Source organism: Rousettus aegyptiacus, unplaced genomic scaffold (genome assembly GCF_014176215.1).
Source record: "Rousettus aegyptiacus isolate mRouAeg1 unplaced genomic scaffold, mRouAeg1.p scaffold_m13_p_4, whole genome shotgun sequence".
Taxonomy (NCBI): Eukaryota; Metazoa; Chordata; class Mammalia; order Chiroptera; family Pteropodidae; genus Rousettus; species Rousettus aegyptiacus.
In genome coordinates, this window is record NW_023416307.1 from 121,177,449 (window position 1) to 121,203,652 (window position 26,204).

The 26,204-nt window shown below is 34.4% G+C and overlaps 1 protein-coding gene and 1 pseudogene across 6 annotated transcripts in view; one reads left to right on the forward strand and one right to left on the reverse strand.

Annotated features, from left to right (window-relative positions):
- The window catches only part of ATG7 (autophagy related 7), a 218,895-nt gene that overhangs the window by 102,235 nt on the left and 90,456 nt on the right, over nt 1-26,204 (forward strand). For all 6 annotated transcript variants that reach the window (XR_001594500.2, XM_016125396.2, XM_036218756.1 and 3 more), the window contains one exon: nt 19,775-19,897. Coding sequence is in view for 5 of the 6 variants with exons in the window: in XM_016125396.2 (XP_015980882.2) it covers nt 19,775-19,897 (123 nt within the window). In the remaining variant the exon portion in view is untranslated. The remainder of the gene's footprint in view (nt 1-19,774; nt 19,898-26,204) is intronic.
- LOC107500310 lies at nt 22,976-23,616 on the reverse strand (annotated as a pseudogene).

Sequence of the window (26,204 nt, forward strand, 5' to 3'; positions counted from 1 at the left end):
ATGTATTTTTTAGGATTTTTTCCCCCTGTGAGTTACTTGCATTTAAGTGGGGGTAGTGGTAATCTTGCTTTTGCATGTTATTGTTAATTAATACGTAAATGTATAAGGTAGTCTGGTTTCTTTTCCCCAACTTGGTTTTAGAAATTAATGAGAATGCTAACGAAATGGCAAAGAAAACAAGCCAACAAAACAATGTATAAAACCTGAGACCAAAGAATGAATATTACAAGTGGAGAAATAATTCTATATGCATGGCGAATTGTAGAGGATACTTGGTTATCTCCTTGACAATAAGTGGCACCTCTATACACCCCTGTTCATAGCAGCATTACTTACAATAGCTAAAACAAGGTAGTACCCCAAGTGTCTATCAAGATGACTGAATAAACAAAATATGGTCGATTTGTACAATAGAATAAGATTTGGCCTTTAAAAAGAAGGAAATTCTGACATATGTTACAACATGGATGAAGCTTGAGGACATTATGCTAAGTGAAATAAACCAGTCACAAAAAAGACAAATACTGTATGACTTCCCTTTAAAAAGGTATTTAGAATAGTCAGACTCATAGGGATAGAAAGTAGAAGAGTAAATGGGGAGTTAGTGTTTAATGAGTATAGAGTTTCAGTTTTGCAAGGTGAAAAGAATTTTAGAGACGGATGGTGGTGATGGCTGCACAACAGTGTCAATGTGCTTAATGCTACTGAACTATACACTTGAAAATAGTTAAGACAGTAGATATATGTTTATTTAACCACAATAAAAAAATTGGGGGAGGATCATTCCCCTTATACAGAAATACAATGAATTTCCTGAAGAAGCCTGTAACCTAGGGCAGGCTCTCTGCAAATATTTGAATGAATGTATTGAATGGTTTGGGCTGTAATTATTCTTGGAGTGACTTTTTGTTCATAGTTTTCCAATTTGCTTCCCTGTTGACTTCTACTGATATTTAAAATAAGTCCTTCTCAAATCTATGACCTATAATAGCATAAGTCTAAAAAGGATTAGATTTATTGGTCAGAGCATCCATTTGTAAATATTTTGATCATTTTAATATCCTACTCATTAACTAGCTCATTTTTTTTTAACCGGCTCAATTTTGTAAAGTCAAATTATTTGAGAAAACCTTATTTTGCTTTTATGATAGAAATAAAAAGCTATTTTTTTAGGTTGAGAAAAAGTTACTCATGGCAGATCAGCTTTTTTTGTTTTTTCTTCTTCTTTTTTTTTTTTTTTGATGTGGCAGATTAGCTTTTCTACAAGGGATCTGGACTAGTTCTTTGACCCTCTACCACTCCCCAAAACTTGAAGTTAATGAAACCTCATGAGAATTTCCTTTTTTTCTCTCCCTTCTGTTTCTATATTTTTATCTTTCCAAGGATCTGCAGAATTATTGTTGATTTGTTAAAGATAATAAACTAATTTGGTACTTATTTAGCTCCAAACAACCCTAATTGGAAATGACACATTGTTGAAGAAGCATTCCCTACTAGTCCACAGATTGATGGGGGTGGGGTTCAGTGTGTCCTTCTGTCCCTCCCTCCATCCAGATAGTGTTTTTAATTAGGCTGTTTTACAGACATCCTACCTACATCAGATTATTTCATTAACAGCTTATTGTATGTCTTTAAAAAAAAAAGAATTAAAATGTAATTTGCACCACAAAATTCACCATTTTAAAGGGCACAAGTCATTGCTTTTTTAGTATAATCACAAGTTTGTGCAACTCTTACCCTAATTCCAGAATACTTTTAGCACCCCTACAACAAGCCTTGTACCCATTAGTAGTCATGCCCAATTCACAGTCTTCCTCCAGCCCCTGGCAACCACTTGCGTACTTTCTATCTCTATGGATTTTCCTTTCTGGACATTTCAAATAAATGGAATCATACATGGCATTTTATGAATGGCTTCTTTCACTTTGCATCATGCTTTCAGGTTCATATTGTAGCATATGTCAGCACTTCATTTCTAAAAAATATGGCTGAATAATATTCCATTATATCACATTTTTATCCATTCATCAATTGGATATTTGGGTTGTTTCCGTCTTTTGGCTATTATGAATAATGTTGCCATACATTTGTGTACAAGTTTTGTATGAACATATTTTCTCACTTCTCTTGAGTATATATATACCTAGGAGTACAATTACTGGGTCATCTGGTAACTCTGTGTTTAACATTTTGTGAAACTGCCAAATTATTTTTCATAACAGCTGCACCACTCTAAATTTCTATCAGCAGGTAGGAGAGTTCTGATTCTCCATCTTCTCCGTAACACTTTTATTGTCTCTCTTTTTTTGCTATAGCAATCCTAGTGAGTAAAGTAGTAGCTCATTATGATTTTAATTTCCATTTTCCTAAAGACCAGTGATATTGAGTGTCTTTTTGTGTTTATTGGTCATTCGTATATTTATTTTTGGAGAAATGTCTACTCAGTTCTTTTGCCCATTTTTAAATCAAATTGTTTGTCTTTTTATTGATGAATGGTAAGAGTTCTTTATATATACTGGATACAAATCTTTATCAGATACATAATTTGCAAATATTTTCTCCTATTTTGTGTCTTGCCTTTTCACTGTCTTCATGTATCCTTTGAAGCACAATAGTTTTTAATTTTGATGAAGTCTCATCTTATTTTTTTCTTTGGTTTTATTGTCACATCTAAGAAATCATTTTCCAATTCAAAGTCATAAAGATTTACTATGATTTCTTTTAAGAATGTAATTGTTTTAGCTCTTGTATTTAAATATAGATAGATAGATAGATAGATAATTTTGAGTTAATTTTTGTATATGGTATGTGGTAAGGGTCCAACTTCATTCGTTTACTTGTGGATATTCAGTTGTTCCAGCACTGTTTGTTGACTGTTCTTTCCTCTTATTATTAACTTATCTTGTCACTCTTGTCAAAATGTTAAGGGTTTATTTTTGAACTCTGTATTCCGTTGATCTGTCCTTATGCCAGGAGCATCTAGTATTGATTACAGTATCTTTCTAATAAGATTTGAAACCATGAAGTGTGAGATCTCCAACTCTGTTCTTTTTAAAGATTATTTTGGCCATTCTAGGTCCCTTACATTTCTATATGAAGTTTAGAACCAGCTTGTCTATATCTGTTCCCATTCACTAAAAGCCAGATGGTATTGCTTTGATTATTAGATCAATTTGACGAATATTACTCTTACCAATATTGAGTCTTACAATCCACGAACTTGTCTTTGTAGTATTTTATTTTGTTCTTCAGGGTTTTTTTTAGTGAAGTTTTGTGGTTTTCAGTGTATAGGTATTGTACTTATTTTGTTAAATTTATTCATAGATTTTTTTATGCTATTGTAAATGTTTTCTTAATTTCTTCTTTTAATTGTTCATTGTTAGTATATAAGAATACAATTGATATTTGTATATGGCTCTTGTGTTCTGCAGCCTTGCTGTATTTAATTGTTCTAATAGTTTTTTGTGGTTTTGTTATGCTTTTCTAAATACAAGATCATGTCATCTGCAACATAGTTTTACTTCTTCCTTTCCAGTCTATATTCATCTAGACACTTGCCTTTTATTTCTTTTTCTGGTTTATTACCCTGACTGGAATCTCTAATACAATGCTGAATAGAAGTGGCAAAAGCACACATCCTTACCTTATTCCTGATGTTGATACCCTTTAGCAAGTTGAGGAAATTGTCTTTATTCCTAGGTCATTGAGTATTTATTATTTGAAAGGTAGTTAGATCTTGTTAAATGCTTTTTTGTGTCTATTGAGATGATCATGTGGTTTTTGTACCTTATTCTATTGACATGGTGTATATTGATTGATTTTCATATGTTGAACCAACCTTGCTATCTAGGAATAAATCCCACTTTATTATGGTGTATAATCCTTATGTGTTCCTGGATTCAGTTTGTTAGTATTTTATTGAATATTTTTGCATATATATTAATAAGGGGCATTGGTCTGTAGTTTCCTTTATTTGTGGTGTCTTTTCTGAACCTGGTATCAGGATAACACTGGCCTCATAGAATGAGTTGAGAGGTTTCCTTCTTTTCTGTTTTTTGGGGGAGTTTGTGAAAAATTGGTTGATTCTTCTTAAATATGTGGTAGAATTTACTAGCAAAGCCATCTGGCCCTGAGCTTTTCTGAGTGGGAAGTTTTTTGATTACTAATTCACTTTCTTTACTCTTCGTAAGTCTATTCAGGTTTTCTATTTCTTTTTGAGTCAGTGTCAATACTTTGTGTCTCTCTAGAACTTAGTCCATTTTTAGGTTAACTAACTTATTAGCATACAATTGTTCATAGTATCGTAATCGTTTTTATTTCTGTGAGATTGATAATAATGTCTACCCTCTCATTCCTGATATTGATAACTCGAGTCTTTTATTTTCAGATAGACAGCATTTTATTTTAACTTAATTTTTTATATTTCTTTCCTTGTTTTATGTTTAGGTTGCTTTTTGTTTTGATTTTTTTCTCAGAAAAATGAGGTTATTGTTTTGAAATCATTATTATAGGCATTTATTGTTATAAATGTCCCTGTAAGCACTGCGTTCATTGCATCTCATAAGTTTTGGTATGTTGTGTGTGTGTGTGTGTGTTTTTATTTTTATTTATTGCAAAGTATTTTCTAATTTCCTTTGTGCTTTCTTTGATTCACTGCTTTTAGGAGTGCATTGTTTAATATCCACATATTTGTGAGTTTCCCAAATTTCTTTCTGTCATTGATATGTAATTTCATTCCATTGTGGTCAGAGAACATATAATATATGATTTCACTTTTTTATGGTCTAACACATGGTGTATCCTGAAGAATGTTTCATGTGCATTTGAGAAGAGTGTGCGTTCTGCTGTTCCTGGATATAGGTGTTTTAGAATTAGATTTAGAATTAGAATTAGATTTAGCTGTTGTATAGTGTTATTCAGGCCTTCTACTTCCTTGCTGATTTCTGTCTAGTTGTTATATTCATTATTGAAAGTCAGTATTGAATTCTCCAAATATTATTATTTAATTATATTTTACCCTTCAATTCTGTCATTTATTGCTTATGTATTTTGGGGGTGTGTTAATAGGTACATATATATACCTATAATTATATTTATTTATTCATTGATTGACCCTTTCATCATTATATAATGTTCTCCATCTCCAGTAATAATATTGAAGGCCGTTTTGTCTCATGTTAGTATAGTCTCTCCAACTAACTTATTTTTGATTGCAGTTTGCATGGACTCTCTCCTTTTAAAAAATAGCTTTATCGAGGTATTATTGACATTAAAACTATATGTATTTAAGGTACACAACTTGATGTTTTAATATACATGTACGTTGTAAAATCACCACAATCAAGCTAATTAACATATTTCTCACTATTTGTGTGTGTGTGTGTGTGTGTGTGTGTGTGTATGTACTGAGACATTTATGATCTATCTTATTAGGACATTTCAACTATACAGTTCTGTATTGTTAACTGTCATCACCACACTGTGCAGTAGATCTCTAGAACTTACTTATCTTGCATAATTGAAACTGTATGGAATATCCCTTTCTATTTTTTACTTTCAATTCATTGTTTCTTGTAATATAAAATGAATCTCTTGTGGACAGCATATTGTTGGATCATGCTTTTTTTTATGCATTTTACCGTGTCTGCCTTTTAGTTGGAGTCTTTAATTCATTTACATTTAATGTAATTACTGATAAGATAGGATTTACATTCCCTGCATCGCTATTTGTTTTCTATGTGTCTTCTGTCTTTTTTCTTTTTATATTGCTCTTTGACTGTATTCTTTTGTGTTAAATAGATACGTCCCGATGTACCATTTTCATTCTCATGTATTTCACGATATATTTTTTGGTTATTTTCTCAGTGGCTGCCCTGGGGATTACGATTAAAATCCTAATTTATAGCAATGTAGTTTGGTTTAACATTAACTTAATTTCAATAGTATGCAAAAACTTATTCCTTTTACCTATTTACCTCTCCTTCCTTTTGCTTACTACCACAAAAATTACATGTTTATAATTATATGACAATCAATAAATTTATAGTAATTATTGCTTTATACATTTGTATTTTAAACCCCATAGGAGAAAAATAATTACATACAAAAATGTATTTTGTCTTTTATATTTATCAATATAGTTACCTTTATATTTGTTCTTTATTTACGTGGATTTGAATTACCATCTAGTGTCCTTTAATTTCAGCCTGAAGTGTTTCTTACAAGGAAAGTTTACTAGTGATGAATTCTCTGTTTCGTGTTTATCTGGGAATTTGTTCATTTCTCCTTCATTTTTGAAGGTTTGTTTTGCTGAACATGGAATTCTCGTTGACGGTCTTTTTCTTTCAGCACTTTGAATATTTAATTTCACTACTTTTGGCCTTTATGGTTTCTGATGAGATACTGGCTGTTAATGATCCCCTTTACATGATCCGTCATTTCTGTCTTGCACTTACAAGATTATCCCTTTGTCTTTTGACACTTCGATTATGATATGTCTAGATCTTGATCTCTGAGTTTATTCTACTGGAAGTTGATTTTCTTGAATGTGTAGATTAATATTTTTCACAAATTGGGAAGGTTTTCCATTTCCTCAGATATACTTTCCACCCTTTTTTCTGTCTCCTCTTTTCTGGAACTTCCATTATGCATATCTGGTATGGATGATGGTGTCTTGTGAGTATCTGAGGCTCTGTTCATTATTCTTAATTCTTTTTTTTTCTGTGTCTCAGACAGGATAATCTCAGTTGACCTGTCTTAAAGTTCACTGATTCTTTCTTCAACCTTCCCAAATGTGATACTGAGTCTTTCTAGTGAACTTTTTAGTTGTACTTTTCAACTCCAGAATTTCTCTTTGGTTCTTTTTTTATGATTTCTACCTCTTTATTGATATTCTCTATTTTGGTGAGGCAGTATTCTCATGCTTTCTTTTAGTTACTTATACATTTTTCTTTCTAGTTCTTTGAACATCTTAAAATAGCTATTTTAAAGTCTTTGTCAGGTAAGTTCCTGAAGGGCAACGTCTATCAACTGTTTTTGTTTCTGTTTTCTGCATAGGAATATACTTTCCTGTTTCTTGGCCTATTTGGTAATTTTTTGTTGTGAACCGGATATTTTAAATAAAATAATGTGGCACCTCTGAAAACCATGTCTTTTCCCCTTCCCATGGTTTACTGTTGCTCTCTGCTGTTGTTGCTGCTGCTGTTATTTAGAGACTTATCTGAACTAATTCCATTAAGTTTGTATTCTTTGTCCTGTGTGGCTATGAAGTTTCTGCTCAGTTAGCTTAGTGGTATCTAAAAATTGGACAAATTTCCTTAAATGTTTGGAAGCGATAAGTTTCCTAGTCTTTGGTGAGGAGCTGTATGTGCTTATTGGGACATGCTTTCAACACTCAGCCAGGCACTTAATGATTATGCCTTACCTTTCCTTTCCTGCTTGCACAGATCCTCAAGGTGAGCTAGAGGTGAGAGGTTAGGGCCTTCTCAAATGTTTCCTGAACATGTGCATGACTTGAGGCATGCACCTAGCTCTGTGCCTATGTATAGTCTTCTACATTCCTAAGAATATGATAGTCCCCAGATTTTCCTTTTAAACTTTTTGCTTAGTTTATTGTTGCACCAACTGTTACCCACCATCTTAGGAGATCATGATCAGTTTCCTCTGATACTTTTCAACAACTGGCCCCAGGAAAAAAGCTTTCACACCAAGTTCTGCATCGGGTAAAATAAAGACAACATGCAAGTGGAGTCTTCCTTCTAAATAGGTGGTAATTTTCTGAAAATAGGGTTGGAGTTCTTCAGAGCTCCAGTCTCTGCCTCCTCCCTGTGGCTGCCAGGCTTGCTTTAACTGTTGTGTCTTGTTGCCTTTTAAAGCTATATTGAGCTGGAAGGCACGCACGTCTTGTCATGTATCTTCCGTGTTTATCAAGCTCTATTTATTGATAGAAATTATCTTTTAAAAGTAGTAAATTCAAAGAAAATGTAATAAATGCATATCATGTCTGTTGCTCTTTGTAAACCATTCTTTGACAGTTATTAAAGTCATGAAATCTTTTTTGTATCTCAGTAAGAAGGGAGATAAGCATGGAATTGCATCTCCATTTTAGAGATGAGCAAGCAGGCTCAAAAAGATAGTGTTTTGCCCAGTGTTGCCAAATTATTGCTAGTTTCATGTTGACACCTCCCCCTCTCCCCCCCCCAGTTCTCAGTTTCTTTTCCTCTACCTAGTTGACTTCAATAGAATTCTGATTTTGGTATGCGAAGATACCAAGATGTAATATTATTTGGTTCTTTTTAGTACAGTTGTGTGTTGAAACATAACAAATTCAATTAAAATACTAAAATGTTGGGACTTTTATTCCATTGCCAGTTATCTCGTATTTAAAGCTATTTGAAGTTTCTATTTGAAATCACCAATAACCTCTAAATCACTTTTGTGCTCATTTTGGACTTGGGTGCCTAAGACTAATGTGCACTATACAGTGACTTGGGAAAGAACAAGAGAGTTATCTGTTCTTTATTTTTGACATGCTAGTAATTATCCCAATTAATGCTGTAGTTTTTGAGATACTATTACATATCATGTCTCATTACATATCTTAAACTCAGATTTGTCTTTCTGCCTTATACAATAATTCTGCCTGTATACAATAGAGCAAGTTAAAAGATGTAATTAGGATGATTGTTTCATGTTTCCATATGAAGCTGTTTTCTCATCTGTTATCTGCTTTATTTCACTGACATATATAGAAACAGAAAAAAAATTATCGAACATCTGATCAATATGTGAAAATGCCACTGACTCCTGATTACCAGGGACAGTGAGTCAGAGCATTTCCTTCAATTCCTTTAGCAACTTAATATGCCATGAAAGTGGGGTCAGAGAATACAAAAGGGAAGAAAATATAGGCAGTAGAATAAATCAGGGAAAACTTCTTGCAAGCTTGAGCTGAGCTTTGGTGTAAGTAAAATATCTCATTTGATGCAGAAGACAGATCATTCAAGGTAGGGCAGCACCAAGAGGGAACAAGAAAGGAGCTGAAACTTTCCCAAGGTGATGGTCCTGTGGTGCAACTGGGAGCAGTGAAGGTGGATCAGTAGTGTTGTAAGGGCTGCTGAAATTGGGGCTTTTCTCATCTTTGATTGTCTTTTATGATAGAAATCCCAGGGCACCGAGAGACAGAAACTGATCAAAAGTTTCATGGTCTTATTAGCAATAATTCCTACTCATCTGAAGTGGGGCTTCTCCACCCTGGAATGGCTCACTCAGTAGCAATTCTGAAAAACACAGTTTTGCCCTCAACTTGGAGCAAAGCCTGTGATGACTGGGTGACTATCTCTAAGAAGGGAGTGTTTTGACCTTTCTTTCATGGATTTTCATAGGATGGGAATTAAGGTTCCTGGTGGCTTCCAGCCATGCTTTTAGTATCCTTTTTGGGACATTGGGAAAGATTTTCTTAAGGTTTTTTGAAATCAGAACACATATTTTTAAATTGTCAAGAGCAAGTTACTATAATTCCTAAACAAAAGAAACTTTAAATAAGAGTTTTTCAGATACTGCATTTTCCCTTTCCTCTTTGAAAATACACAAGTTATTATTATTATTATTATTATTTTTAGATAGGGTGCGGAGTTCCTGGTGTCCTGCTTAAGAATAGTAGATAAGAGTTGCAAATTATGAATCCTTTCTGCTTCTCATGAAAGGAAAATCATTGCATGGTGTTGTCAGGAACGCTTAGACCCTGTGAAAATCATTGTTCAGAAAGTCATCTGAAAGCAGAGGGTTATAGAGGGACTTAAATGCCCGCATGAGAGTATGGGTTTGATCTAGTAAAGAGCCTCCAAAGAAAGAGGCCCAAGATGGTGGTGTAAAAAGATCTAGAACTCACCTCCTTCCACAGACTTACAGGTAGAACATTTCCTCCTGAAGAACACTGAGGGCTGATTGAACAGCTTCCATACAACAAACAAAAGAGACTACAAAGAGAAGGGTGAGAGAAACAGATGCAGTAATTGCAGGTACCCTGCCCATATAGTGTGATCTACAGTAGGGACATCACTGAGAGGCCCACTTCAGCTCACTTGCCTGTTCTGAGACACAGAAATAAAACAATAATTTAAAGGATATCTAGACTATACATGAAAAAAATCAATTTACTAACCCCAAAGAGTCCGCCAAACAGGTAAGAAACTGTGGGAACTCTCTGGGATCTGTGGGAACTCTCTGGGATCTGTGGGAACTCTCTGGGATCTGTGGGAACTCTCTAGGATCAGACACCATAACTTTCTCCTCTACCTAGATAGCATGGTTAGGAGCTAGATCTAAGTGCTCCAGTTGGCCTGCAAGGCCACCGCAATATCCTTGGGCCACCTCGGCCAGCCTACCAAGGTGCTCCTGGAGCTACGTGCCCAAAGCCATTCCAGCGCCTGCTGCAGCTTCATCCAGCCAGCCTACTAGACTGCCTCAGGCAGGAAATGTGCCCACTTCAGTTTCAGCCAGCCAGACTGCCAAAACCACCCTGTACATGCAGTCTACACAGTTTGTTTCTACACAAGGCCTCTCCTTCAAGATTAAGAGAGAGCACATTTTCATCTAATTCATAGAAACAAACACAAAGTCAAACAAAATGAGAAGACAGAAATATGTTCCAAGTGAAGGAACACGAAAAATACTCTATTGAAATAGAGATAAGTAATTTGCCTGATAAAGAATTCAAAGTATTGGTCATAAAGACACTCACCAAACTTGAGAGAAGAATAGAGGAACTCAGTCAGAATTTCAATAGAGAGTTATAAAATGTAATAAAGAACCAGTCAGAGCTGAAGAATATAATAACTGAAATGGAAAATACACTAGAGGGAATCAACAGCAGATCAGCTAATACAGAACAAGTAAGCAACCTGGAAGTCAGAATAGTGTAAAATCAACCAACAAAAACAGCAAAAAGAAAAAAAGAACCTTAAAAAAAAATGAGGATAGTTTAAGGGACCTCTGTAACAACATCAAGCACACATTTGCACTGTGGGGATCCCAGAAGAAAATGAAAGGGGAAGAAAGCTTATTGAAGAAATAATGGCTGAAAACTTTCCTAACCTAGGGGAGGAAACAGACATCCATGTCCAGGAACACAGAGATTTCTAAATAAGATGAACCCAAAGAGATCCACACCAAGACATATTGTCATTAAAATGGCAAAAGTTTAAGAGAGAATTTTGAAGGCAACAAAAGGAAAACAAGTCGAATATAAGTGAAACCCTTAAAGCTATCAGCTGATTTCTCAGCAGAAACTCTCCAGGCCAAAAGAGAGTGAGAGTGTATATTTAAAACACTTAAAGGAAGGAACCCACAACCCAAAATATTCTACCCAGCAAGATTATATTCAAAATTGAAAGAGAGATAGTTTTGCAGACAAGCAAAAACTAAAGGAGTTCATCATCACAAAACTGGCTTTCCAAGAATTTTAAATAGTCTTTTTTAAGGAGGAAGAAAAGGCCTAACCAGAAATAAAAATATGTGAAAGAAAAGATCTCATGGAAAAAGGCAAATATATAGTAAAGACAGTGGATCAGCCACTTAAAAAGCCAGTATTAAGGCTAAAACACAAGTGGTAAAATCAAATATAACTACAATAAATAGAGGATATGCAAAACAAATATGTATAAAATACGTCAAAAACAAAGTATGTAGGGGGCAGTAAAATTGAACTTAAATGCCTATCAGCTTAAAAGAGACTGCTATATATATACCTCATAAAACCATAAACCAAAAACCTACAAAAACTACACAAAAATAGAAAAGAAAGGAACCCAAATAAAACACTAAAGAAAACCACAAGGAAAGAGATCAAGAGAAGAAAAAAGGAACAAAGAACTACAAAAATAACCAAAAAATTAACAAAATGGTAATAAGTACATACCTGTTAATAATGACTTTAAATGTAAATGGACTAGATGCAATAATTAAAACAATAAGGTGGCTGATCGGATTAAAAAAAAAATCTATGCTGTCTACAAGAGACTTACTCAGATTGAAAGACACACAGATTAAAAGTAGATGGATGGAAAAAGATATTTCATGCAAATAGAAATAAAAAGCTGGAATGGCAATATTCATATCAGACAAAATAGACTTTAAAACAAAGACTATAAGAAGAAACAAAGAACATTGCATATGATAAAAGGGCCAATCCAAAAAGAGAATATAACAGTCATAAATATTTATACACCTAACATAGGAACACCTAAATAAACAAAGCAAATATTAACAGATGTAAAGGGAGGAATTGAAAGTAATACAATTATAGTAGGGAATTTTAATACTCTGCTTACACCAGTGGATAGATAGATCATCCAGACAGAAAATCCATAAGGAAACATTGCCTTTAAAGACCACATTAGAACAGATGAACTTAATAGATGTTTATAAACATTTTGTCCAAAAACTACTTAATACACATTCTTTTTAAGTTTATGTAACTTTCATCAGAATAGATCACATACTAGGCCACAAAATCAGTCTCACTAAATTCAAGAAGATTGAAATCATTACAAGTATCTTTTCTGACCACACACTATGAAACCGCAAATCAGAAGAAGAAAACTAGATAACATACTGCTAAATAGCCAGTAGGTCAAAGAAGAAATTCAAGAGGAAATTAAAAAAAAAAAAAACACAACACTTTGAGACACATGAAAATAGAAACACAACTCCCCAGAATCTATGGGATGCAGAAAAAGCAGTTCTAAGAGGGAAGTTCATAGCGATACAGGTCTACCTCAAGAAATAAGGAAAATCCCAAGTTGTCTAACTTTACACCTAATGGAATTAGAAAAGGAAAAACAAACATAACCTAAAGTGAATAGATGGAAGAAAATAATAAAGATCGGAGTGGAAATAAATGGAATAGAGACTTAGAAAGAAAAAAAAAAACAACTAATGACACTATGTATTTCTCTTAGTATCAATGACAGTAAGAGGTGTCTCTTTGAGAAGATAAACAAAATTGATACCTTTAGCCAGGTCATCAAGAAAAAAGAGAGGGTCTAAATGAAATAAATGAAAGAGGAGACATTGCAACTGGCACCGCAGAAATACAAAGGATCATAAAAGAATACTATGAACAGTTATACACAAATTGGACAACCTAAAAGAAATGAATAAATCCTTAGAAACATACAACCTTCCAAAACTAAAGCAGGAAGAAACACATAATCTTAACGTACTGATTATTAGTAACAAAATGGAATCAGTAATGAGATAACCCCCCCAAAACAAAATCCCAGAACCAGATGGCTTCACAAGTGAATTCTACCAAACATTTAAAGAAGAATTAATATTTATCCTTCTCAAACTGCTCCAAAAAATTGAAGAGGAAGGAACACTTTCAGATTCACTCTATGCATTACCTTGATATCAAAACCAAAGACACTACAAAAAAAAAAAAATTACAGGCCAATATCCCTGATGAACATAGATGCATAGATACTCAAAATATTATAAAATTGAATTCAACAATACATTAAAAGGATCATATGCCATGAGCAAGTGGGATTTATTCTAGGATGACTCAATACCCACAAATCAATCAATGTACACATTAACAAAATCATACAATCATCTCGATGCAGAAAAAACATTTTACAAAATTCAGCATCCACTTAGGATAAAAATGCCACAAAGTGGGTTTAGGGGAAAAATACCTCAACAAAATAAAGGCTAATATGGCAAACCCTTATCTAATATTATACTCAATGGTGAAAAGCTGAAAGCTCTTCTTCTAATATCAGGAACAAAATGAGATGTTCACCCTTCCCATGTTATTTAATTGGAATAAATGGAAAGTCCTAGTATTGAGAATCCTAGCCATAATAATCAGTCAAGAAAAAGAAATAAATCATCCAAATTGGAAAGGAAGATGTGAAACTGTAACTGTTTACAAAGGTGTGATACTATATATAGAAAACACTAAAGACTCCACCAAAAAAATAAATAAATAAATAAATAACAAAACTGTTAGGATATACGAATTTAGTAAAGTTGCAGTATACAGAATATTCAGAATTCTATTGTTTCTGCACACTAATAATGAGCTATCAGAAAGAGAAATTTAAAAACTAATTGCATTTACAATTGCATCAAAAAAAAGCATAAAATACCTAGGAATAAATTTAACCAAGGAGGCAAAATATCTGTACTCTGGAAACTAAAAGACATTGGTTAAACAAATAAATGGAAAGATATACTGTGCTCATGGATTGGAAGGATTGGTATAGTTAAAGTATCCATACTATCCAAAGCAATCTACAGTATAATGCAATTCCTATCTGAATACCAATGAAATTTTTCACCGAATCAAAACAAATAATCATAAAATTATATGGAACAACAACAGATCCTGAATAGTCAAAGGAATTTTGAAAAAGAAGAATGAAGTTGGAGGTATCATGCACCCTGATCTCGAACTATATTACAAAACTACAACAATCAAAACAATATGGTATTGGTACAAAAACAGACGTGTAGTCAATGGAACAGAAGAGAGAGCCCAGAAATAAACCCTCATTTATATGGTCAATTAATCTATACAGCAAAGGGGGCAAGAGTACAATGGGAAATGACAATCTCTTCAAAAAATAGTATTGGGAAAACTGGACTACTTTCAAATATATTTACAAAAATAAACTCAAAATGGATTAAAGACTTAACTGTAATACTTGAAACCATAAAACTCTAGAAGAAAAAAAAAGACAGTAAACTCTTTGACATAGGTCTTAACAGTATTTTTTGGATATATCTCCCTCAGCAAGGGCAACAAAATAAAGAATAAACAAATGGACTATATCAAACTTAAAAGGTTTTGCACAGCAAAGGAAACCATCAACAAAACAAAAAGACATCTTACTGAATAGGAGATGATATTTGCAAGCTATATACCCAATAAGGGGTTATTATCCAAAACACATAAAAGAACTCATACAACTCAACATTAAAGAAACAATTTGGTTAAAAAATGGGCAGATGACTTGAATTAATATTTCTTCAAAGAAGACATACCAATGGCCAAGAAACATATGAAAAGATGCTCAGAATCACTAATCATTGGAGAAATGCAAATCAAAACCACAATGAGATATCACCTCACACCTGTCAGAATGGCTTTTATCAAAAAATCAACAAATAACAAGTGTTGATGAGGTTGTAAAGAAATAGGAACCCTCATGCACTGTTGGTGGGAGTGTAAAATGTTGCAGCCACTATGGAAAACAGCGTGGAGGTGTCTCAAAAAAATTAAAAATAGAACTACCATAGGACATAGCAATTTGTTTTCTGAGCATTTATCTGAAGAAAGTGAAAATACTGTTTTTGAAAAAACATATATATGTGTATCCCTATGTTTATAACAGCATTATTTACAATAGCCAAGGTATTGAGGCAACTTAGGTATTCATCAATAGATGAATGGTTAAAGAAGATGTGAGATATATGTGCATGTATGATTGTGTGTGTGTGTGTGAATTAGGAATAAAAAAATGAATTCTTGCCATTTGCAACAACTTGGATGGACCTAGTGGATATTATGCTAAGTGAAATAAATCAGAGAAAGACAAATACCATATGATTTAACTGATACGTGGAATCTAAACAAAACAGAAACAGACTTATAGATACAAAGAACAAAGTGTTGGTTGCCAGAAGGGAGGAATGTGAAGGGATGGGTGAAAAAGGTGAAGGGAAATAAGAGATACAAACTTCCAGTTATAAAATAAATAAGTCACAGAGATGTAATATACAGCATGGGGACTCTAGTCAATGATATAATGAATTGACACGGTGACAGATAGTAGACTTACTATGGTCATTACATTGTAAGGTATATCAATGTCAATCACTGTTGTACACTTGAAACTAATATTGTACGTCAACTATAATTTAAAAAAAAAAGTTACCAAAGAATATCAGCAAGAGAAATAAAATTCCTAAAATCATGTTTTAAAAAGAGATTTCTACCATCTTTGTCCAGTGGTATGTGCTTATTTACTTTATGAATAAATATAACCTAGCCTTACAAAACAGTTGAGGAAAATTGAGTCCATCAGGAAAGGATCCATATCTTTTTACTAAAATAGTATGATTTCTCCATTTAGCAAAGTCTTCCAGTACCTTTGGGAGATTATAACCTACCAGAATGTAGCATATACTCTTCTCAGGACCATGTAGTGTATAATTCACTTAAGAGATTTGATATATTTTATGTAGATTGACAGGTTGTTGCAGTGTTCAAATTCATTGTTATAGTATCTTGGTAAGTTTGTTGTTGTTTTTGGATAATGTAAAACACATTTTTTTCCCCTTTAAGATGGTTAAGCTGTGTCTAGCGGAGGGAAATCCTGGTACCTTTTTTAAACTGCTTTTACTAGTAACACAGATTAACTTCCCAGTGCATAAAGGGAATGCTGGAAAACCCTTGCATGATTAAATATGCCCCTAGAGGATTAAGTTTTTCCACATATTTTTCAAGCCAGAGCTATTAATAATGTTTCAGTATTAAACTTTCTGCATATCCTGATTATGGGGGGTGGGGGAGACCTTTACTCATTCTGCCCTTGCTGTGAGTTTTTCCACTGTCCAGATTCACAGCACCACAAAATTATATGGAAACATAGGTTTCAAAACTGAAAGTTTAATGAAGTCTAACAAAGTATCATCTCTGGTATTATTCTAATTTTTTTTTTTTTCAGTTTTCGTCCATTTTCAAACCCATTTCTTCTTTTACCTTACTGGAAAACTGGCACAAAGTAGCTATTTGGTGAACTTCGTGGCTCACTCGGAAATAAGCGCTCGCTATACACACAGTATTTACTATTTAGAAACAGGTCACTTAATTTCCATGAATATTTTTCCTGAGATAACATTCTGGTTTGTAAGAAATTTCATTATTACTGAGAGAGTTAGTTAAGTGCCTTTGTATCCAGGCAGTAGGTTGTCAAATTAATTTACTGTGGTTAATCAGCCAAAGACTGCTTTGTATATGCCTTGAGACTGTGATCAACCTCCTGATTCCCCCCCCAGCCCACCCCCCGCCATTCCTCCTCCGTGATCCTAGTCTGCTTGTTCCTCCTAGTCTGCAGGCCTTTTCTTACCAGGCTTGGGTCCCTTTTTAGTACTCTTCAACCCCTTGATTTCTTTCACCTCTGTCTTTGTTACTCTTATCCTACCAGTCTGCAAGCTTGGATGAGTCCTTAACCACCTTTCTTTCAAAACTTCTATTTTCTGTCCTGAGCAGGAGCCTCAAATTGCTCAGCACTCTTTCCAGGCTGCTGATCAGCTTCCTTCCTCACATTCCCCACACAGCTGTCCCAGACCATCACCACCTTCAAGCTCAGTGGCTCACCCCACCCCTGTCTCTGGCAGCAGACAGCTTTGCAGCTTGCTGTTCAGCCCTTAGAGCTCCCAGACAGGTTTCCTGCATTTATTGGTCATTCAGGTCTCTTTTATAATGAGTTTCCTGTGGCCGAGGGAAGAGAATTGCCCCCTTCTTCCTTGTGCTAACTTCTTCTTTTTCCTCTTCTGAGATCTTTCTCCGGCACTGGAGGTGGCGAGGGAGGGAGGTAGAACTAAATTAAGAATTTACTATTATTTAAGTCAGTAATACATACACATTGTTTTAAAAATTCAAGTAGCGTAAGGGAATGTACAGAGGAAGCTACTTGATGCCAGTTGTGTGTATGTGTGTTCTTCTAGAGATTGTATATGCATAAACAAGCATATACATATGTACGTTTCCCTCTTCCTCTCCTCCTCCACCTTTATTTTAAAAACATTAATACTAGACACATGGTCTGGATGTTGCTTTTTACTATATCTCTATGTCTTAGAAATTAGTTTATATGAGTACTATAAAGTTAGTTTATATGAGTACTCATTCTTTTAATGGATCCAGATTATGTCTTTGATTATAAATACATTATAATTTACTTAATCAGTCCCCTGTTAAAGAGTAGTTGTTTCTGATATTTTGTTACCGCACACTGTGTTGTGATGAGCATCCTTACACATCAGTCTTTGTGCCTGTGCAAGCAGGGCACAAGCAGGAATGATGTGAGCATGCTGCTTAAGAGTCAACATTCTTATCATTAGATTTTCTTTAAAATGTTCACTTTGTAAAGTGAAGATAATTGACTTTTAAAGAATATTGAAAAAAAGAGAAAAATCACAATTCTTCAATCCTGAAAAAACGTCTTCAAACTGTGTACGAAATGGAATTGCTGGATTAAAGGGCTTGCACATTTTCATTTATGAATAGAGAAAAATTATTTAAAAATTTTTTTCTATTTTTTATGTTATTGTTTCTCTAACCTTCCTATTTGTGTGCAATTGATTTCTTAAATTTATCTTCAGGGTCTGCTATCTTTTTGAAACATATCTTTATTCTGAATTCTGAGAGAATTTTTGAGACACTGTGGTTTACTGCTTTCTATAGTTCACAGTTCCTATGATCACTAAATTCTTAAAAGTGATAATCATTTATTTGATTGTTTCTAAATACTCACATGTTCCTATATTGTTTTCTTGTGTAGACTACTGGCCTTTTATCTTTTATTCTTTTTATTGAAGGATAACATATATACAAAAAAAGAGCTTGATGACTTTTTCACAAAGTACACCATTATAATCAGCACCCAGATATTAATATCTGTTTTTAGATATTAATATCTGCTTCTTTAAGCAGATATTACCAGCATTCCAGACCCTCCTTTGTGCCCCTTTTCAATTATGACCCCTCCATGGGTAACCACTCTCTTGACTTCTAACACCTTAGATTCATCTTGCTTGTTTTTTTAACTTTATATAAAAATAATCATACAGTACATAATGCTTCTCCCTTTTGTTTAACATTGTTTGTGAGAATTACCCATATTTTGCATGTAGTTGTCATTTCATTTTCAATGCTATATAGTATTCCACTGTATGAATAAGCCACAGTTTGTTCATTCTACTATTGATGGACGATGAATAGTTTCTAGTTGGGAGCTATCATGAACAGTGTGCTACTATGGACACTTTTATTTGGGTCTTCTGATACACATATATATACATTTTTTGTTGGACGTATATATCCAGAATTAGAATTGCTTGATCATAGGACATATAAATGTTAAACCTCTAAAGTTGTTGTCTCATTTTGAAATCCTATGAGAATCTTGATTGTTCCACATACTTTCTAGTACTTGGTATTTTCTGACTTTTCCACTTTAGCCATGCTGGTAGGTCTAAAGTAGCATTTCATTATGATTTACTTCTTGTTTCCCTGATCACTTGTAATACTGAGCAACTTTTCATACATTTATCGGTCATTCAGGTCTCCTATTTTATGATGTGCTTGGCAAAATTTAGTTTTACATTTTAAAATTATTTTTAAAAATACACTTAGCTAGCCAATAGGTCACATTTCCCACCCTTTTGGCCCTTCCTTTTCCTTTATCCTTGTAAGGTTTTTTCTTGGCTCTTACCTATTTTTCTTTTCTAAAATATGAACTTTAAAATCAGTAACCCCAGCTCTACTAGAATTTTTAGTGAATTTGCATGTAACTTATTTTATTTGAGAAAAATTGTTATCCGAATTGGAAGATAATATTGTCATTCTTTCAAGAAAGAAAAGAGTGATAAAATACCAAGCCCTCCCAGTTTGTTGCCCAACAGATTGATTATCCTTATATTTAATATGCATTTTAAACCTACAGCCCCTTTTTTAAAAAATATAAATGTTTTACAGGTTCTCGATCAATATGAACGAGAAGGATTTAATTTCCTAGCAAAGGTGTTTAATTCTTCACATTCCTTCTTAGAAGACTTGACCGGTCTTACATTGCTGCATCAAGAGACCCAAGCTGCTGAGGTAAGAATAAAACAAGCTTTATGTACTGAGAGCTGATATGTTTAAAACCTATTTGATATTCAGATTGATGAAGAGGGAAAGAAGCAGTTAATTATGATTTTTTTTTCCTTAGAACAAACCTTCTACAACTGCTCAATGCTGATATGTGTAGGTTATTGTATAGTAGGTACCTAATGCACAAAACTGATGATAAAGGAAGTATACGTTATCGATTTCCAAGCACCTCCATTTCTTACTAAAGAACAGTATACCTATGGCCATTGGGGAGTTGGCTCTAATGTCTGTACATCAAAATGCAAGTCAGGGAAGACATTGGACTCTGGCCATTTCTTCAGAGAAAACATTTCTGGCTTTTATTTCATAATTTGATCAGTCTTCTTAGGCCACTGAACCCCATCATGAAATAGCTTCTTTAGTTACAACCTAAGAGATTTATATTTTGCTTGTCAATTACAATATTTCACAGATCTTAATTTCCTGGGTCACTATAATCATGTTTATTTTTAAAGACTGGGATTATCATTTTGTTTTTCCATATGCTCACACTCTGAGAAAATAGTACACTTTGTATGGTGTGGAGCTATTCAGGTCTCTTGGCAAAGTGGACAGTTCTTTAGAAAGAGTGAATAGGATTAAATGAGATTAAATTAACAGCTTTCCCCTCACTTACCTGGGTGAAAAAGCTCTTAGGAAAAATGTGGCCTATTGTAGCTTTTCCACAAGCTACATAAGGAAAACCTTGAATGCCTGTGTCCTGCAAAGTTGTCATTAGTCCTAAAGTCTAATTCATTGATTACCTCCCCACCCCCATCCTTGCTTGGAGTTATGTAAACTCACCATTAGGGGAGGCCCCAGTGCTCAGTGAGCGGATGGTCAGGCCTAATACTGGACCATCTGGTGGTGAAAGGCTGCTGTTTGGAAGACTGGAACTAGCACTGAGTATATGAAAACCATGTAGAAATACCAGAATGAAATCCTTTGAAGATTTCAGCAGATTGGGGTGAGAATCTTAGGCACACCAAAGAAAAGTGGCAGGGTATCACTAGTGCTAGACTTAGAACTGAAACTGGTTCTTTTTTAATTTGCTTTGGCTTTGGTGTCCTCCCGGCATTCAACAGATGAAATCTTCCACAATGACCGGTAATTAGACCCATGTAGAGTCTCTTAGTTTCAGTTTGGAGAAATGAATGGCATTTCTGCAAGACTTTAAGAGACTTTCAGATTTTCTCCTGATCTCTGGCTGAGTTCTCGGAGAGGATTCAGAATATTATGTTGATCATAGCCACCATTTTGTATTTTGATCACCACTGTACTTCCTGATGATAAGGGAAAAATAACTTATGGGTCTTTTCAACCATACAGTCATTTGACTAGTTGGTTGGGGGAATTTTTCCACCCAGCTGTAAATAATTCAGATACTTCTCTTTAGTTGGCTAGAAGAATTGCAACTTGAAATTGGCCTCATATTTCACTCTTTAGAACAAAGCAGATGTTAGGATAATGGGCACATTCCTTGATCAAACATGGCTTGTTTTGAATTTTGGTCTGACAAACATTAATAGCCTTTTAAAAGACCCTGGAAGTTTGAAAGCAATAGTGATTAATAGATGATGGGGCGGGATGGGGCATAGTTTTATCCACAGGTCTGAGTTTTCTTTTTTGAAGTTTTCTACCATTAAATTTATAGGTCTGGAATCATAAGCCACACATCAAATTTTTGATTAGAGATAGTGAATTGGTTGGCCTATGAGCCTGATGATAAGGCTTACAGGTGTGTTTTGTTTGGCCTGCCCTATGTGTAAAATTCTGAATAAAGCCAACGTTTTTTAATTGATTTTTACATAGAAATCAGAATTTTCCCATTTATAACTTCTTTGAAAAATCAGATCCATCAACCCCAGGCCTGCATTCCTTAATAGTGATGGTTATCTAGTGCCAAGAAGCAAATTGTATAGATAAATAATGTACTTGATATAAAATTAAAGTTATGAAAAATATTCTAAGTGGAATGGAAATCTTCTACACCTGTCCCTTACCACCCAGTTTCCTTTCTGGAGACAAACACTTATTAGCTTCTTGCCCAAAAGTATTCTGTAGATGATGTTCTTCATTTGGGTGATACCCTTCAGTTGATGATCCTAATAGGTATTGGAATTTTCAGCCCCTGTCTTAGAAAAAGATCATTATTTTTCTTAAAAAACTCTAAATGGTCCTGTGTTGTAAGATAATGCTCCCCGGAGGACCTCATAACAACAAAAATCATCGTCCTACCTACATTATTTTACATTACTATGAAAAATGTGTCCATGTAAAAAATTATGTATATCAAAAAAAAAACACATATCTATGTAAAGGCAGTGTTTTGATTTATATATTTGAATCTGATGCATTTACAGATGTTTAGTAATAAAAATACAAAATTCTGCATCCCATATAGAAATTTCCCAACTTATTTTAGCAACTCAATCAAGAATGCCCCATGTATTCTGAACTAAACTGTTCCCTTGCATCAACATTGGAGTTGCAAAAGATTCAACTAAATAATTCTATGTTGACAGTATCATTTTATATGTTGCTTATGGAATATGTATTTATATAAACACTGTTTTTTAAAAGAGAATTACTGAACATCTTTTGAAAATTTGATGGAAAGGCACTGTGGTAATAACTGAATACAGAAGTTAGTGAGATGAGCTCATAGTCTAGTGTGAGAAACAGAGACATAAATAGGGCACTCTAATAACATTAAAAATGTTTTAGTCATTTATATGTTAAGTGCTGAGAGAGCAGTTACTCTTGCCTGGGGAAGTAAGGATGTCAAGAAAAGCTTTACAAAGAAGGAAACAAATATTCCAGTTAGAGGTTTTTTGTTTTTGTTTTTTTTTTTAATTTATTTTTTGAATTGAGGTTTAATTGACATATTAGTTTCAAGTGTTCAGCATAATGATTTGATATTTGTACATATTACAAAAATGATCACCTCAATAAATGTAGTAAACATCCATCACCAGTTTTTTTTTTTTTTTTTTTTTACAATGAAAAAATTTTTATATTTAGAATCAACCAACTGGACTCAGTTTAGATGATCTCAATTTTGTTGGGAACATCCAAAGCATCATAGTCAAGAGCCAGCTGAGCATATGCCTTCTTCTCTCCATCAGGCCGGATCAGGGTGTTGACTTTGGCCATGTCAATATCATAGAGCTTCTTTACAGCCTGTTTGATCTGGTGCCTATTGGCCTTGACATCCACAATGAGCATAAGTGTATTGTTGTCTTCTATCTTCTTCGTGGCTGACTCAGAAGACAGGGGGGACTTGATGATAGCATAGTGGTCAAACTTGTTTCTCCTGGGGGTACTCTTTCAAGGATATATGGGTTGTCTTCAGAGCTGCAGTGTCTTGGGCTGTCAGAAGGTAGGTGACATGTGTATCATCTTCTTCTTTTTTTTTTTTATGGCTGTGGACGCCTTTCAACATTGCTTCCTTTGCCTTCGAAGCCTTTACTCTGGCTTCAGCTTTGGGAGGGGCAGGGGCTTCCTTCTTCGTTTTCCAGGGCATCTTTGTGAAAAGGTCATCACCAGTTAGTTTTAAAGATGAAGTAGACTATCTTAAAAGTTAGGGCAAGGAAAAGGTAGGGAAGTAGAGGAGGGCATCCTAAACTGAATAAAGGTCTTAGAGGTCAAGTCTTTAGTTTGTTAGAATCAGGAACATGTAGTTGGGGCCAGAGTTTACTGAAATCATGTAAGGGTTTTTTCTTAATAACAGCTTTATCGAGTTATAATTCACATACTTTCAAATTCACCCTTTTAAAGTATATACAATTCAGTGGTTTTTAATATATTCACAGAGTCGTGCTACTATTACTAAGTTTAGAACATTTTCATCACACCTAAAAGAAACTCTGTATCTGTTAGCAGTCAGTTTCTCCTCATTCTCCACTTCCTTCCAGGCCAGGCAACCGCTACTCTACTTTTTGTCTCTATAGATTTGCCTAATCTGGACGTGTCATGTAAATGGAATCTCAGAATATGTGGCCTTTTGTATGATGTTTTCAATGTTCATCCATGGTATAGCAAAATAATTCTTTTTTAAAGAAAAAAACTTTTGATGCTATTAAACTTTCCCATATCCTTTGACACCTGTGGACTGTCGCCCAAAACATAGCCCCTTTATGGAGGCAAAGCTAATCCTACTAGAGACTATAAGTCCATTTATTTTCATAGAAAGGTGCACAGAGATAATAAATTGGAAGATATAGCTAAGACAGAATCATCCAGATCTAATGCATCCCCCTTCCATTATCAAATATCCAAAAATGATTGCCATTACTGTAGTCTAGGTTACTAGTGTATCATAGTGCTGAGATTAACAGATGAATCACAGGTTGGTTTCTGTTGGAGGAGGGGTTGAAGTGCAAGGTGCAGAATAGGGACTAGGAGTATAGTAGAGGGGGTTGCCAGACTTACAATATGAATTTGGGGTAATGATGATTTTGAGGTAATGGAAAAAATGAGTGAAAATGACTGAATAGTATTAGAATAGGATATTAGATAGGATGGAGATAGAACTTAGAGAAAGAACAGAACTGGTAGATTGATTTTGCATATTAAGGAAAATTATCCTGTTTCATTTAGTGCAATGAAGGAAAACTACAGAGCTAAGATGAAATAAAAATATTTAAATGAGTAATACGCATGTTAGATTTTTATCTTGAGTCTTAGATGAAAAGATTAAAAATACTTACCTCATAAATATTTTTGCTAATGTTGTATCTCATAGAGTAGGGGTCTTGGACAGAGACCCTGTGTCCGTAGCCCATCTAGCTGCCAAATTATAGTTACATTGTGACCATGAGTATGAAAAGGCCTCATAGAGGAAAGGCCCCACTCAGCTTTTTACCCTCTTAAAATGTTGCTATCTGAGTAGAGAATTTTACATGAAGGTCTGACCTTTACTTTCAAGACCCTTATTGAGAGTGTGTTTAGATATTTGGTGATAGAGCTCAGTTCCCTGTTGCTCTTTGGTTCCAGTTGGAACTACAGGAAATGGCCATAAAGTTGACAAAGCACAAGATGTCAAGTCATGGAGCTGTTGAAATGCTCACCAGATATTTTTAAATTGCTGAATTTGTTGAAGAAAAGCTCAGTCTAACTCCATTTAACTAGAGAAAAAAGATTAATCATGAGAGTTAATAAAACAAGCTATATTGGTATATCCTTGAGAAAGTCAAATTCCAAAATGCCATAACCCAACTTTTCTGAAATACTTCATTCTCATTCTTGACAGTTTGCAAATTCCATGATTCCAGGATTAATTTTAAGCTGTTTTCTTCCCTTGACTGTATTATCAATATTCGATTAATCATACAGTTTTGTTTTCAGGATTACAGTTGCAGCACTCCTTTAATATAATTGCATTTACCTCAGGTTTTTTGCTCAACAGAACTCTTTCTGCAGCACCGGGGATTAACAAATGATCATTTATATAAAAAGAAAGTTTAGTGCCAATTTGAATATAGGATATAAAATTACAAAAAGGCTGGCAGAGATGAACAGGGCTGAGTCGATGGGTTAATTCTGAATTAAAACTCAGATTCTGACTCATCTACTACAGAATTCAGAATTCTAGAAAATAAAATGTCCATTTCTCTCTAGCAGGAAAGTCATAAGAAAAACATTATAATCATGTGATACAACTTCATTGGCATGACCATTTACTATTTAGCAAAGTAAATAACGCAATTAACAAATGTTTCTCCTGGGCCTTTTGCACTTACACTGAGTCGTTGGCCTCTCCCACTCACAGCTGGTTTTGATTTGGTTCCTGTGGAATATTTGTTTTGTTTTGCTTTGTATTTAACAACAGTCAGATATTTATGTACAGCTTCATCAAGAGCCTCCGATGACAAATAGCCTTTGGAGGCCAGTGGAAGCTGTGGGAAACCCCATGTCAGCACTTAGAACTATTTCCAGTGGAGAGGAATTGCTCAGGGGACTGACCTAGCTTGCTCATAAATCCAGTTCTCTTTTCCCAGAGTCTTCTGCTAGCCTATGTCCAACCTGCACTAGCCCATCCTAAGACGACATCCTGCCTTGATTTTTCCTTATGAACCAATCCCTCAAGACATAGTTTTGGCCTTCTCTCCCAAGTAAGAGGGAAAAGGCAGAAACAGCAGGCAGAAAGCCATTTAATTCTTGGATTGGAAACTGGAGACTAGTTTTTGAAATGTCTTAGCTGTACCACTTCAGAACTCACTTTATAAAATGAGTCCCTTTTATTTGTTGTCAGAATTATCTGCATGGATTT